At 36.3% G+C, this 16,027-nt stretch overlaps 1 protein-coding gene across 2 annotated transcripts in view; it reads right to left on the bottom strand.

Annotated features, from left to right (window-relative positions):
• The window catches only part of ADCY1 (adenylate cyclase 1), a 154,032-nt gene that overhangs the window by 10,780 nt on the left and 127,225 nt on the right, over positions 1 to 16,027 (bottom strand). Inside the window, exons 14-19 of one of the 2 annotated variants that reach the window (XM_050310435.1) lie at positions 15,729 to 15,855; positions 8,506 to 8,622; positions 7,213 to 7,359; positions 6,737 to 6,835; positions 2,668 to 2,782; positions 735 to 859 (exon numbers count right to left, since the gene is read on the bottom strand). In XM_050310435.1, the coding sequence (XP_050166392.1) occupies positions 735 to 859; positions 2,668 to 2,782; positions 6,737 to 6,835; positions 7,213 to 7,359; positions 8,506 to 8,622; positions 15,729 to 15,855 (730 nt within the window). Of the gene's footprint in view, positions 1 to 734; positions 860 to 2,667; positions 2,783 to 6,736; positions 6,855 to 7,212; positions 7,360 to 8,505; positions 8,623 to 15,728; positions 15,856 to 16,027 lie in introns of those variants that run through there. The other variant, XR_007628302.1, reaches the window with a different exon arrangement.

Raw genomic sequence — 16,027 nt, 5'->3', positions numbered from 1 at the left:
CACTTAGAATTTTCTTAAAGAAGTAAAGATTACCAATTGAACTGGAATCTGAGAAGCAGAACTTCTGGTCTTGAGCCGAATAATTACACAGCCAGATTAGGCTCCGTCCAACAGAAATGTATAACCAAATTGTAAGCTCAATGAGTTTCAGTGACGTTAATTTACTGTAGAAGACCTTTTGATCCCAGGAGATAAGACAGGTTATTTTGGATAAAAGACTGCAAGAGTTCATGGAGCTTTTGAGAGGTACACCACAGCTTCTAGCCAAGCCCTAGTAGAACAACAGTGTTCTCTGTCTGCATTGCCTCTTCAACCCAAAGTATCAAAGGAATTTTTAAAGCTACATAAAATGCAGTAAGATGCAAACAGACATAGATCCTTTCCTTGTAGGTCTTATTCAGGCAAAATTTCTTCAGTACAAGGACTGGCAGTGTCAGGATTCCCAGGCCTGCCTCCAACTGTGTGCAATGAAGCAGAGAACTTTCTTCTAATGGGAAATGATTTATTTAAGGATTTCATTGTCTCCAAGGAGTGAAGTGTATAAGATGGAAAACAACTATATCTCTGATGCTTGAGTCATCTGGAAAGTCTTGCCCTTTTCATAAGAAGAAGGTCAAGTGAGGCTGTGTTTTCTAAGTGGTCTCAAAAAATGTGACCATATGTAAAACTTGCAAATATGCAAGTTTTGCATATGCAAACTTCCTGTTTGCAAAATTGTCTTAGAATGCACTCACCTGAATTTTTCCCTGTACTCCAGTACTATCCATCCGGCTGGCAACATTTACAGTGTTCCCCCAGATATCATACTGTGGTCTTCTGGCTCCAATGACTCCTGCTACTACCGGCCCAACATTAATACCTAAAATTAAACAATGAGTTTGGTTTCAAACACTACAGCATATTATCCAAGTGAAACATGAATCCTACAAAACAGACTCAACACAAGTGCCTTTGAATTTTTCTGGTCATAGGACATAATCTATGTAACAGCATGAAGCTGTCAGAAGAGTCAGGAGAGGTTAAGGTTACATATCAAGAAAAGGTATTTCACCCAAAGGGTGGTTGAGCGCTGGAGCAGGCTCCCCAAGGCAGTGGTCACAGCACTAAACCTGTTTGTTTTCAAGAAGCTTTTGGGCAACATTCTCAGACACATGGTGGGATTCTTGAGGTGTCCTGTGCAGGTCCAGGATTTGGACTTGATGATCCTGATGGGACACATCCAACTCGTATTCTATGATTCTATGCTGAATTTAATGCCAACTGGACTTCTGTATTTGCAAAGGGTTTATAAACAAAACAAAGGTATTCCTTGAGATATCTTATTAGACACTCAATATGATAGACAACATAAAAATTTGATTCTTTGGTGGATTTTGTTTATTTAAAGAAGAAAAGTAGTTGTAGTCCAGAGTTTAGCTGTAGACAAGACAAACTGTTAAAGTTCTTTAATTGATCCCTACAACTTCCACTGCAGTTGCATTTATAAAGTCCTCTAGTGGAGGTTTTCTAAGTGGAACAGAAATAATGGTCCGGAAGACACAAGGATTGGGGTAAGGGAAGCGTGTCACACTGGCTGTTAGTAATAGACAACTCAGATCAGGAAAAAGACAAAAGGATTGGAAATGGCTCAAGCATCTTTTTTTGGGAAACTGCAGAGCTTGATTCTACATTTCTGAGTAAATCTGACACCTTGTTTGGAAGATAAAAGAGTATATGTTCCTTCTGAGTGCCCTGAAGAGCTGCAAATACTAAACCCTGCATAAGATTCAATGTGAGGGCTTTCCCAGACAAGTTATGCAGAAGAATGGGGGTTAGACATTTGATCCTTTGTTAACCTGGAAAGACCAGTTATAACAGAGTTCAAAGAGAATTTGGGGTTTATAATTATTAGGATGTATAAATATGTGTAACTCTCCTATTGCTGCCTTTGATGTCTTGGGTCTTTCTCAATATTCCACTGCTAGCAACTTTTGTTTTTCCCTTGTCCAGCCTATTCTCACAATTCAGCCATGAAAATATATGAAGAAAGAAGCTGGAGAAAAGTATCTGTTTTAGAATATTCAATGAAATGAGAACACTGGAGAGGAGCAGAATGCAGGGAAGAAGGGGAAGAGGGGAACCTGATCTCTAAGAAGATTGTGAGAAAGGACTCTGAGTGGTAAGACATGTAATAACGTGTAAAGGATTGCATGGGAAGGGTTGTGTTGTGAAGACCAGAGGATTTGATTTGTTGGAGAAAACAGGACTGGTTAAGGCATCTGTGGACAAAAAGCTCCCATCACACTTTTAATGCCAACAAAGCTTTTGCAGCTGCAACTTAATAGCTAAGTAGAGTAAGATGCAGTTTTCAGCAGTTTAGCAATGCAAAGCAGCGTAAGCCACAAGACTGGGTACACTCATAATTTTGCATTAAATTAGTTGTGCAGTTTCCTTTTAGGGGTGCCTAGATTAAGTAAACACACTGGAATTGGACACAATTGTAGTTCCTTAATACTAATGCATACCATCCATCCTGCTGACCTTCTATGTGAAGGTGACTTTCTCACTAAAGGAGAATTTTCAGCTTTAATCGTGAGGGCAGGACAGGTAATCCTTTGCTGACAGCACAGGGGAAGCCAACAAAAAACAATGTTCTGCTTGTGTGATAATTGTAGAAACGTGACTTACCAACGCGCAGGACAAAATCATTGTAGGACTGATAGTTGATTTCATCAAGAACGTCAAACATCTCTATTGCAAAATCTGCCAGTGTACTCAGATGGGAATAAATTGATTTTTTAGCCTAGAAACAAAATAGTATTGCACATTAGATTTGTATGATACTGAGAGGCAGGTGAAATACCAAAGTGAAAACCAATAAGAAACAGGACAGATGGCTTAGGAAAAGAATCTAACCAATTTTCCTGTGTGTGAAAAGAAACTTTTAATGGTAGCTAAAGCACATGCATTCTTTTCTTGAGTGCTGGTTGTTGTTTTTTTCTTCTCTCTTTCTTTTTGATTTCTGGGAAGAATGGAAAGCAAAGTTCCCATGGTAAAGTGGTTCTGTTGCTAGAGAGCTGCAGATGTTTGTTGTGAGTGTGGCAGGGAATATAACCTGCTTTCTTACAAAACTACTTTGCCTGGTGATTATTAATAACTACAGTTTCTGCCCTCTTCTCCCTTTGGGGCTTTTGCTAGCTCCCAACTCCATGGGGTTCATGCTGTTCCCATTGATAAAATTTCTGTTACATTTAATCCTGTGAGACACAGAACACCCCTATGTTCTTTCCTTTCCAAGCAAGCTGAAGAGATTTGTTATAAAACGTATCTAAATGAACTATAGCAAAAGATTCAGAAGGGATCAAATGAAATGCAAAGTATCAATTTTTAACTAAAACCCCAAACATAAGAAAATAATTTTTACAACTTCAGGCTAATTTATTAAACTGTAGAGCTCATGGTCAGAGGATATTGTGATTCCAAAACTTCACAAGAATCTAACATAATTACTCAAACTCATGAAAGAAATATTTGCTACAAAGTAATAAAAAGACATTAACTCCAGAATTTCTTAAACAGCATATCATTAGCAAGTAGAAAAGAGAGGTTTGTGAATTTGTCCTGTAACTCATGCCCTTCCTCCTGGATCTACCTATGGTTAGTTAAAGACAGGTTACTACAATAAGCCTTTGATTTGACTCAGTATGATTGCTCTTATGTTCTGCTCTTATTTGAATAAGAAATATGAATTTTTGAACAGATTTGCAAAGTAAAAGTGGGCTAAAGGTAGGATATGGTGAAAGAAATACAGGGTCAGTGGCAGATTCAGTAGGGTGTTGCACAATGGGACTGTGGAAGCTGGCATGAGATGAAAGCTTGCTGAGTTTTTGCCATCATAGCGAGATTTTATAAATGCAGTGCTTGACAGTGGCTGACAAACCTGAGAAACCAGTTGCTATTTGCTTTATTCTGCTCAGTTTGAAAGGGTTGTTCCATGTGACTGGGAAATTCACAAAAAATCAGTGCTAACAAAAAATTATAAAATCATCCTTGGGCCAGTCCCAATCTTGGAAAAAAAAAAATCTTTTTATTTACCTGCCTGGATGTCTGGAACTCAGCTTCTTACAGTGTCAACTAGCTAGCTCTGCTCTTTTCCAGCATCACCAAGAAAAAGGAAGAACAAGAATTAAGCTTAAAGAGCTGATGGCTACCGTTCCAACAGAGAAGGAAAAAATATTGAATGTCTGGAGGAGGGAAGGAGTCATGCATAGTTTTATTCAATTTCTAATCTTCTTTATACTCCTTATCCTTCTGTTTCTTTGCTGTTTGATGAATGCTGTGTTTTCCTGCAATGCCCTTCAGGGTCGCAGGAGAGAGGACTTGTGACAAATAGTAGATGTGTTGCAGGTCACAGATACATCTCAATAGGTTTACTGGCAAACTCTTTTGAACCTGCACTGAAGAACACTACAAAGTTAGGACCCTGGTGAAGTCAGGATCCTGGTGAAATACATACACAATGATTTTATACTGTGTGAAAGATCTACAAAGAGTTTGGTTTGTGTGTTGCCCTGATGGGCATTTAAATATCAGAGGAATAGTTACTGGAAAGACTGCCCAGAGCATCACAGCAAAGCCACTCTGATAGAGGTAATGTGCATTTACTTTATTCGTCTGCTGAAGCCAAGCTGCAGAAACAACAGTCCTCTAAAATATGGGATTTAAATATTTAACTTCATCAGGGTACTGGGCTCTTACATGTGTAAATATCTTCAGTTAAGAGCACAATTAACCTGATCCACTCTTTTCTGCTTATGTCCAAATCCTAGTATGAAATGAGTTGCTCACAATCAGAGGCTGTGCCAGATTTTCTGTTGAAGCTGGGATGCTCCTGACAGAGGGCACACTAGAAGCACTTGAGTCTCTTAGGGCTCCCCATGGACACATATTACTCTGTAGGGCAGCCCAGGGACTGTGTGATGGCTGGAAGTGATCAGCTATGCATGACAGGCTAGCCAGCATTATCAGACTTCTAATACATAACTGCATGCTGAAGTCCTATTGGGAAACTGCCAAGAGGATGTGAATAATTTCTATTCAATTGCACCACATAAGCAGTTGGAAGAGAACAAAAAGAGCTGAAATCCCAAGTTGAAGTAAAAATATTAATTGTTTAATGCAAGATTTTTTTTTCTGGAATATAGAATGTTGAGTAAATTCTACATGTGCAGAAAAGATTAAAATTTGCCCCAAGATTTAAGAGAAAGGTAAGCCTTTCTGCAGTGATTTCAAATGCATTACTATCATAAGCTCAGAGCAATATCTTCAGTAATGGGTTAACTCAGCTGACCCTTCACTTAACAGCTATAAAATACAAGAGACAAACATGTCTAGATTTTGGAACATATGCTGCCAAAGTTACCCAATAGCACACTTGTTTTGAGCATTATAGTTCAAAGAGCATTTATAGCAGACATATTGCCTGTTTGCCCGAGATCACACACTGAAAAAAATTCTAAGGTTCAATGTTTTTTGCCTGTCTCAGGACCCATGAGTCAAACATTTCAGGATAAACAGACTTTTCAAAATACCTTTTTTGTAATATGTAGATTTCTAGGAATGATACAAAGGAAAGCATTGGCTGCAAATACCCTGCAGACCAGAAAATTAGTTGCATGTGATATATTCCAACATGATTCTAACAGTTGATTTGAGTGTGGTCTTGTTTTTTATTTACTTAGCAGGGATAATAATTCACAGGACATCTTCTGCCCTTTTTTGTTTTTACCCTTTAATCTGACGTTATTTTTCAATGTTAAACTGTATATATAGGTGTATATAACATATGTCTACAACGTACGTACATGCGTATCAGAACAAGGGAGAGCTGAGAGCTGTCTGAAAACTCTGAGTAGACATGGTGAATAGATTGTTTTAATTTTCATTATATTCTTATATTATTAATTTTATAACATTTTAATAATTTAGTTTTGTTACTACAATTATTAATATGCATGGTACTCTGTATACAATATATTCAATATACTGCCCACACAGTTTTCTGACTTTCTAGATCCTGCTTGCAAATCTAGGAAATTTCTGTCCCAAGACAATAACTTAAGGTGAGAAATACACTCAGGGTAGTAATGAAGATACAAAAGAACTGTGTCACAGAACTAGGGTGCTTGAAATGACTTTGACATTTTTTATTGCTGAGTAATTAAAAGGGCAAAAAGAATGCTAACAGCAGAGACAAAGAACAGTTTATTTGAAGGGAGCAGGGTAAAGAGAAACACTGCCTAACACAAAGTAACTGTCCATGATAGGGGCTGGGAAAGGCCATTTCTTTTAATTATAGGTTACATCTAGATTTCCAAATTAAAAAAAAATATGTAAAAACCACATTTTAATATTCTTCTGCTAGTTTTGCACCAATTCATTACATCTAGAGTCTCCCTTTCCCTGCATCTTAGGTCATCTAAAACTACCACTCTGACTTAGAGGCTTTTATACATTGATTTGCAGAGAATCCAGAACTGCAGAGAATGAAATTGCAAGTGAAACCATATGAGCAACTCTGGCAGTTTTTCTTTTGAGGCTACAGCTTTTCTTTGAATTTAAAATTTAAAATGTTGCAAAGAAGTCATTTAAGTTATCTACAATCACATAGAATTAGTTATGTTTATGACACTCCTCTGGAGATTGAAGGGAAAGGAAACAGGCCTTCACGAAGGACTGTTGAGTAAAATCTTCTTACCTTAGTTCCTGAAGTAGGTACGAGTCCCACAGCTGCCATATATGTACTTCCAATTGTCTTGATCTTTTCTATGTCCTTATAATATTCTTTGTCCATAAGCTTTGTTTAAAACATAAAACTGTTAAATATTACATAATATTTTAGACAAGAAACCATAGTTATCAGATAATATGTGCAAGTTCATTAAACCATATTATTTTGGTTAAGTTGAGGCTTGCCCACCTTGAGGTCATTGAAAAAACCTGCCATTTGATACTCTTTCTGTATTAGCGGAATTTGAGGTCAGACTCATGTACCTAAAAGTACAAACTGGCCACCTTGGAGAAGCCCAGTGAACATCAATTATGATTAAATAGGAAGTTTACACTACTCTTTTATTAAACAGTTCAAGATATGATGAATTACTACAGACAATCTCTGTTGATAGTAATTTGGTAGAACTCATATGGTCAAAAGACAAAGTGGTTAGAACTTACCTCATCAAAATCAGCAATAATTTCATTTAACAGGCGTAAACATTCCACTCCCATATTATTGCCATCCAATTCGATGTAGAAATCGTTGAAGTTTGGGATGGAAGCAAACATCACTCCTACTTGTGAATATGACTGGTAATAAAGGTCCTGCAGTTCAGGAGCAAATATAATTTTTATTTTAAAAGATTAATCTAAAATAAGCATCATTATTACAATACTGCTAAACAACAGCTAGGACAAAGGCCATAATTTTTTCTTGAGAGAAAGTTAGTCTTCTTAAAATAATGTTGAAAGATGTCTCCATTCAAAACCACAAAATAAAATGAACACCTAAGGTATTAAACACATTTGAAACTACTTAGCTTTTTTTTTCTTTTTTTTTTTTTTCTGTTTAGACATGGAAGTAGTGAGTAAAAATTTGGAGAAAGTCTTAACAGTCGTAGAACTTCTATTGTATGAGAAATACAATCATATTTGCTCAATTTTGTTTTATAAGCAAAATAGCATGAGGAGCAATTCTATATTGTAGCACAAAATCAGCCTTGATCCTTCACATCTTTCCCTGAGTTGTGGAGTCCTACGTAATATAATGCTGCTCTGTATGCTAAGGTTTCTGCTTAAAAATTTAGAGGGCTCAAAGAAAGCAAAACCACTTTTCTGGGATTCCAATACATTGATCAAAATTCTCAAGAGTAGTATCATGGATATTACGACAACTCCAGTGCTACAGGTTTTCAAATTACCAGAAGGATTCTGGTAAGGGCTTCCTGAACCAATTTATTTAGTCACTGAAGCTTTTTATGTTAAAAGCTACTGTGTCTTCCTTGAGTACGTATAACTCTTCATTTTTAACTTTAAATGGATGGTTTTGGTAATGCATGTTTTGGTAAAGCATGTTTTCCAGAACTAGATTGGTTAATACAGTAGTATCTGGAATATCATATGCTTTACCATTCAGAACCAAACTGAGTTCATACAATACTGTGAGATAAATCCCAATATCCCAAACTGATTGAAAAAAAGTGATTGACATGCAAACACTTGGTTACACTGATATTAAATAACAACATGCCCTTATACTGATTTTTATTAAAATTTTTTAGAGAATGAGGACCATAAAGCAAAAGAAATTATCTCAAACTAATTCTTGAACACAAGTTTTTATGAAAGTATTTAAATATGAGTAAAATTTTAAAAGTCCAAGCCTTTCTTGAAAACATACAACTGAAAGGTGACCCAAGCCACACAGGGCCACATGCATACAACATGTATTTAAATTTTATCTTGGTTTACCATATTTCTTGGATTAGACATAAGAAAGTGCTGTGCAACATGTGCTGGCAACAGGTTGAAGAGAATTCTTTTGTTATCCAGCTTGACTCTCTCCATATCATCTCTCTCTTCTTCTGCCTGTGGGGATAGAGGAAAAGAAAAATTTTTCCAAATAGCAAAAATTTAGCTGAACCTATCAAACAGCTTCTACTAATTCATCCTTTGAAATTCAACTGAGCAAAGTAATGTAGAGCAAAATAATGTAGCGTGAATATTTCTTCTGTACCACACTTCTACATTAGGCAAAATCCCATCAAGTTCTTTGTAATTTAAGCTCTGGACTACTTCAAGGATTTGATCAGCTAAATGTATCAGTATGTCCTGTAGTTCTCCATTATTTTTAAATATAACCTCGATATTTTTACAGATTAAGAAGCCAGAACAGTCCCACTTCAGTGGGCCTTGGAGGCCAATTCCTTTCTGGGTAGTCTGATACAGTGACAGCAGTATTTGATCCACCTTTCAAAAAGGAGAAGCCTGTAGAATCACCAGTGTTTAAAGCAAACCTATGTCATTATGCAGTAAAATGGACAGAGAGCTGGCTAGATAGTAACTTCAACAGAGAAAATGATTTAAAATTGAGCATCCTTAAGAATGATATCCAATTAAAAAAAGTATATAAAAATAATTAGCATTTCTAGAGATGGTTTTAATTATGCTGGTGTTTGTCATGAAAACATATAAAGTTCCTTCACAACAGAAATTCAATTGTTGGTGTAAATGACAGCATTCAGAAAGAGTGCTTAAGAGTTAACACAGCTGAGGTTCCTAACCCAAGATACTGGTATCTTATTACAAATGCCTCGACTAACAGGAGTTAGTGGGAGTCCTACATTAGGAAACAATTCTAAAACTCAGACCTCTTATTGGAAAAATACTGAATATCTAGAAATCTCATTTGGGACTCCTAAGTTTGCAAATTCTAGCCTAGTCCTTCATGTACTCATCAGCAAAATTACTTCTCTGGAATTTTCTCCTTGTTCTTAGAGTGACTTCTGGCTCTGCATTCTGATTTCAATTAGAAAATCCTTGATCAGTGTCATATAATTAAGCTCACAGAAATTGTATCTTATTCTTTGCTCCTCAGTCACGCTCACAGAACAGTAACATAAATCTGCTACTGTCATCCTAATATGATTTTGGTTATCTAATTACAATCAGTGGAAGACTGGAAGGCCAAATTCTCAGGCATTGTTGAGAAACCACAATCACACAAACCACTGAAGAACCTGTTCTAATCTTTGTTGATGTCCTGTCTGTATCTGGAATTTGGTATCCTGATCTATTACAAAGTCCACATACATTTTTCACTATCCATTCCTGTCTGAGTAGGAGAAAACCTCTTGCCTTTGTATAATCTACCAATATTATTTTTGTGTGATTTTTTTTTCAGGAAGCTAGTGTTTTACTTTCCATGGCAGAACTTGGGAAAAAGCCTATTTATTCAAATTACACAGTCCACTTTACTTTGCAGTTTACTTCTGTATTTCTAAATTTCTTTACAAATAGAAAGAATGTGAAAAGAGAACTGATAAACTCTTCAGGAATTTTCTGCTTTTGAAATAAATTCTCATCTCCTACTCTAAGTTGTGTAATAAGAAACGGAATTTATTTCAGCCATGAAATATCAGTAAACATTAAATAGCAATGAATTTCTGCAAGAAATACTCCTGAAGCTTTTATTCTAAGCAAGTATATATTTCCTGTTTGTGAGCTGTTTTCCTGACACTTCTTTTGCTGTTTAAATTTCACATGCTCTTTTCTTAAAATATCATTCCCCTGTTTCAGTGGCATAATTCTGTCTCTGACTTATTATTTTCTATAAACATGTGAAATGGCCTGTGGCATTTAGTCTGTTGCAATTTAAATGTTCTAATAGTAAAAATAAAAAAATAAAAAAATTCTTCTGCTGAAAATCCAAACCGAGCTTGCAACTCTATTTATGCTCCATACTGGAATATAGGAAATCTTACTCTGACAACAGTAAAGGTGTTTCAAAACTGAACTGATGCTCTGAATAAAAACTCCATTTGGTGCTTGTTTATCCATTTCTCTATTTTTTGAAAGAGAGCTTTTTTGTTACTTTATTCCTAGGAATAGTAATATTCTCATTTAAGCTACCAATAACATATGGGGCAGAATACCAGGGCAGAATACCAGCCTAAAGAACAAGTCCTTCAAGTCAGGGCATAGGGATTTCTGGACTAGTCAAAGGAATCAAGTAGGGGTAAGTAAGTGGAGTAATCAATTTGATATATTGTATGGATAGTGATGTTGCTCTCTCAATGGCAGCTGCTGTTCATTTCTGATCTGGAAATGTGTGACCAGATTCTTCTGCCTTGTCCAGTTGTGAGCTGAAGTTGGCATTTTGGAAGACATGATTGAAAAATGACAACAAAGGTTTCAGAGGAAGCCTAAGCAATGACTAAGAAGTGGAGAACTGAGCTCTTGAGTGAAGAGCTGATGGTGCAAATCAAACTATCAGAGTCATGTCTGAAGGGCTGGCAAAATCCTCTAAGAGCAGGGAAAAGCATCACCATTACTAATGGTAGAATGCCATATCTCCAACACACCTAGCAAGCATCTCCTCCCCTCTTTGGATGCAAAACTGTTAACTACAATTTTGACTTTGAGAAGGTTCAGTTGACATAGATTGGGACATAGCTGACTGTGGGAAAAAGCCTGGGGGTAAAATTAAAGATATCAGTTCCGAAATTATAGGGAGAAATATAGTTGCTAGTCCCTGGATGGAATATGATCAGCAAATCCAACTTCCCTCACACAATACAAAGAGGGACTAAATGGAGCGTGGAGTGAAGACACCACAGCCAGGCTCTGTTGAAACCGTTGCAGAGGAGGAAACTTGATGGTACTTCTTAGCTGATAAGCTACATAGCAGCTGGAAACCAAGGGAGATAAATAAAGGAAGATATTCTGCTTTTGAATCAGCAACCGTGGCAAAATCACTCTCCTTGGATTGATGCATATCCCCATCCATCCCCACTACATAGCATCCCACCATTTTTATAATGCTGGTAACTGATGACACATTTTTTGTTTGGGAAGTGTCTGAGCAGTTGTATCAGCTGGCTGTTTAAGCCTAAACATGCTGCAGCAATGTCACTGACTGAACAGTTATTACATGAAAATACAGTTTCAAGATTTAGCTAAAAAGAAGCCAGGCACTGCTGCCTCAGAGACCTCATTTTTTGTACCTGAAGGTGGCACTAAAGCCACAGGGAAGAGACTCATCACACTGCTTCTGTAGGGCCAGGTTTTTGAGAGGAAGTGCTAGCACGTGTGGCAAGTCTTGCCTGCAGACTGTAAAATTTGTATTTCTTACAAGTGTAGTGGACTAGAAAAGCCAGTGGAATTGTATTCTAGTATTCCCTGAAGAATGCATCAATTAGTCATATCATTGTATTATACTTATTTTCCTCCCCTGACTAGTCCTGGGTGAGTGAACAACTCCATCCTTTGGCAGTTTTAGACCTTCATAACTTTATTAGTTGTATTTATTTGTCCATTCTTTTTTTTTCTCCCAGTTTTGCTAAATAATTTGCATCATCAAATGTAAATATCAGTAACAGGTAAGGAAAATGTTCCTATATTTGCTATTCATAGTTGTTGTCATATGAGACACACAGAGTTACTCAACAATGCTATGCAGAAAATGAAATTATCCTCCCACTGCCTGTTAAAAAATCAACAAAACAAACAACAAATATTTTCTGGAAATACTGTGATATTCAGAAAGGTTAAATTTGGGAGAGTAAAAAACCCTAGCAAAATCAACAAGAACCTATACCACTGTCATGTGAACAGTAAGTACAAATATAAATGTTTTGACAACTTATCAATTAAAAAAAATTATTTTTTCCACATGATGTACATAAATTATGTAAATACATACTGTATTATCTCTGTTCTGGTTATGCAACTCAGATGCATGGAAATTAGATTAACTTATCTTGAAACTGTATAATTTTTCTTAACCAGTTTTTCTTGTTTGAAATCTGCTCTTCTTCAAAACACTTCTTTTCCTGATGTGGTAGAAAAAAAAAGTCTATGGGTATGTTTTTCTCAGATCTTAGCAGAGACCACTGAGAATCTATCTATATATTCTTACTAATAATGGTATTAATTTCAGGACACTTTCAGTGTTTAAAATATAATTAGTTCATACTAGACTATTTATTGTGCACCATGAAGTAAAAGAAATTATCTATGAAATCTTCTTTATTGTTGCTTATGCCGCAAACGCTTTTATTCATCTGAGAATATTTTTACAAATTTAGCCCCACAATGAATGTTACTAAAAGTATCCAAACAAAGTGCTTACAGCTTCCAGAATAGCCCTTGAGTCTGAAATTCTCCCAGTTGTAAGCCAACAACTGAAAAGCCTCCTAAAATGACATGTGAAGACTTGTGCACATCTTCACACGGCAGGGGCTGGCTACTGGGAGATGTGAATCTAGGCTTAGCATATGGTTCATGCAATTCAGTGTTTGCACAAAGAACTAGCACACTTACTCTGTAAAACAGAAAATCTCCACAGGCCCTGTGCAGTAAGTCAGTGGTCTTTCTAAAACTTCTGTTACCAAAAATATAACCAAGTTAAGCCAACATGTTTAAATGGTAAGTAGTACCATGGCTAGAGAAACATGACCAAGGCTGCTTTTAACCACACACAGGGCTCCTGCAGTCCAGAAGCTAGAGAAAACTGGTCACTCGAGAATGTAGGGGTTTTTTGTCTCCTCTTAAAGGTTGTTAAACAATTACTAGATTGGAGTTTGTTAACTATTCAAAGGCAGTTTTAACATACAGATATTTCCAGTCAACAGTGTTCCCAGAGCCTTTAATATTCAGATTTTTACTGTGCAAAAGAACCTAGTAAGTACAAAGTTTTGGTTTGTGTTTTTTTGGTGTTTTGTGTTTTGCTTTGGTTTTTTTTTGTTGTGTGTTTTTTTTTTTTTTTTAAGAAAATAGATAGTGAATATGTGAATAGATAAACACCATAAAACTTCTGTAACATCCATCATGGACAGTACTTCTGTATGTTATATTAATTAGCCCTTGGACTCAATATCATCACAATCAATATATAGAGAGGAAACCAGAAGAACCTTTCTTACATGTTATCCACCATTACTTACTGTACAGGGAATAGATCTTCCTCTTGGAATTTAGAAGAAGAAAGGTAAATGTCCAGATCGTCTAAGAGGCCTGGAACCTATCCAGGATACTGATTTCAAAGAATGGTAGTTATGTTGATCTCTAAATTCTGAATATTCTACTTAAACTGATTTTTTTTTCCTTTCTCAATATTATCATGCAAATTTCCCAGACAAGGTGGTACCACATAAGAACCTGATTTGCAATTGAAAAGATCTAAAAATGGCATTTGATCTCAGATGAAAACCACTTTTTGAAGTGGTACCTGAAGATGCCACTCGAAATTTCATGTCTTATCTTTCCTAATAGTCTCTTGGAAAAAGCGCACAATGTTTTTAACAATAATGGTAGATGGCTAGGTATGTCTGTACAACCTGTCCTCAAGAAAACAGAAAAAGTTCATATTTCTTCCTTTACTATTGTCCAGTTCTGGTCTTTCATTAGACAAGCATCCCATAAAATTCCTGTACTAAATTTTTAAAACTAATTGATCGTGAGTTAAAAGCTAACTTAAAACTAAGAACTTGAAGCAGTACCTCCATTAAGGATGCACAGTTTGCCATGCAATGCAAATAGCTGGAATGATGAAAAGCATTTAAGATGCTGGAAGTCCCTCTTGACCTCCTGAAAGGCCACAGTATAGCAAACCCCATATATTCCTACTGCCACTCTATTTCAGGGCTAGGAATAACATACAGAAGGTCTTGTATTCATGGATCATATAGCACTCACATACTTCCACCACAGTATACAGCTAGACATGTGCTCCACTGAATTTCAAAATCTAGCCACCTTTTTCTGAAAACTGTATTTGTCAGCACAGCAAGCAGAAACTAGTATCAGTTTGTCCAAAACAATCTTCTGAGGCTGACAGACACAGCATCTATCAATACTGTCGGTCGCAGGACAAAAATTAGATTAAGTGATTTCACACTGAAGACTCAGTTAAACAGTGCAGAGTCCATGGAAATTATAGAACAAGATAATCTTAAGTCAAAAAGGAAGTGAACATAGTTTTGGACACCAAGACAAACAAGAAATCCCAACAAAGCTTAACTGTTAGGTAGAAAAACTTTATAAGTAGAAGATAATAGAGTTAAGTAATTCCTGAGTTCTTCATTTTAGATAACACAGTGGAGTCAGGGATGTGTTTCACTAACCCATGTGTTCCAGTCTTGATGTTATGTGTAAAAGCAGGTGCTGTGATGATTTCTACAGTCCTCTTGACAACACAGTTAACAGGGTGTAGATGAGAAGAGAATGTGACCTCTGTGAACTACAGGAGTGTAAGATTTACCATAAGGGCAACTTCCAAATTCCACCAAACCAAACATATATTGAACCTTCTCCTTCCTTCAGGGGCCAGTGTGAAACACTTTGGAGGTGGGAATTGGACTGCTGAGAGGTGTGACAGGCGGTACACATATCTTGATGCCTGTGTTATGACTAATATAATTTCTACAGGTTTTGGTGTGATTATGATAGTTAGGAAATGTATTTTCAAAAGCAGTGCATGCACTTGGTATCTAAATAAATTTCTGATCTTCATCTGGGAAGGAGTTCCATAGTTTCATTGCATGATACAGGTATAAATATTTTCTTTTATCAGTTTTATCTGCTTCTTTTCAGTTTACCTGAATACTGACTTATTTTCACTCCTTTTTGCAATAAAAGATAAAAATCCTCCTTGGATTTAATTTCTGTCATCTCACATTTATATTGCTAACAGTCCATTCCTAATGCACCTTAGATATAAATATATTACATGATTGATGATGTACTGCAACAACTTCAAACAAACAAAAACCTCACTTCTCCAGGAAAAAAGGTATTTTATAGATCTGTGGAAAGAAGGCTCTAAAATAACTTTTCTCTGTGAACCCCAACAGACATGAAAGATTTTTAAAGAGTCTTAGTCCAACTAATTTGTCCTGAAAGTATTTGCAAGCCAAATCAAACAGTCAGACATCATTTTGTGTGAATGGATACTATAAAGTCCTGTGACTCACCTGCACAGCCCAGAGGTAGTCCAGACGCAGTTTCAAGTCCACTTGTCTTGAATGCAGTGCCAAAGCACAAGAAAAAAGCAGAATAGCTAGTATTGGTTCATAGCCACGCATGTAAAAGGAGCCACCCCTTAAAAACAAGAAAGTAAATGGGTTATTCCAGGTTTTCCAATACCTAACAACTCATATTTTTAATATCTTTTTTTAATATCATATTTTTAATATCATTTTTGGTTTAGAACGTCCCTAATCACTAGCCTTTTCTGAAGAGGCTTATCTGGACAGGGTGATGGGTGACAGTA

This window comes from Myiozetetes cayanensis, unplaced genomic scaffold (genome assembly GCF_022539395.1).
Source record: "Myiozetetes cayanensis isolate MyiCay16 unplaced genomic scaffold, myiCay2020 scf1, whole genome shotgun sequence".
Taxonomy (NCBI): Eukaryota; Metazoa; Chordata; class Aves; order Passeriformes; family Tyrannidae; genus Myiozetetes; species Myiozetetes cayanensis.
Note: the sequence above shows the minus strand (reverse complement) of the source record. Positions and strands in the feature narration are given on the sequence as shown.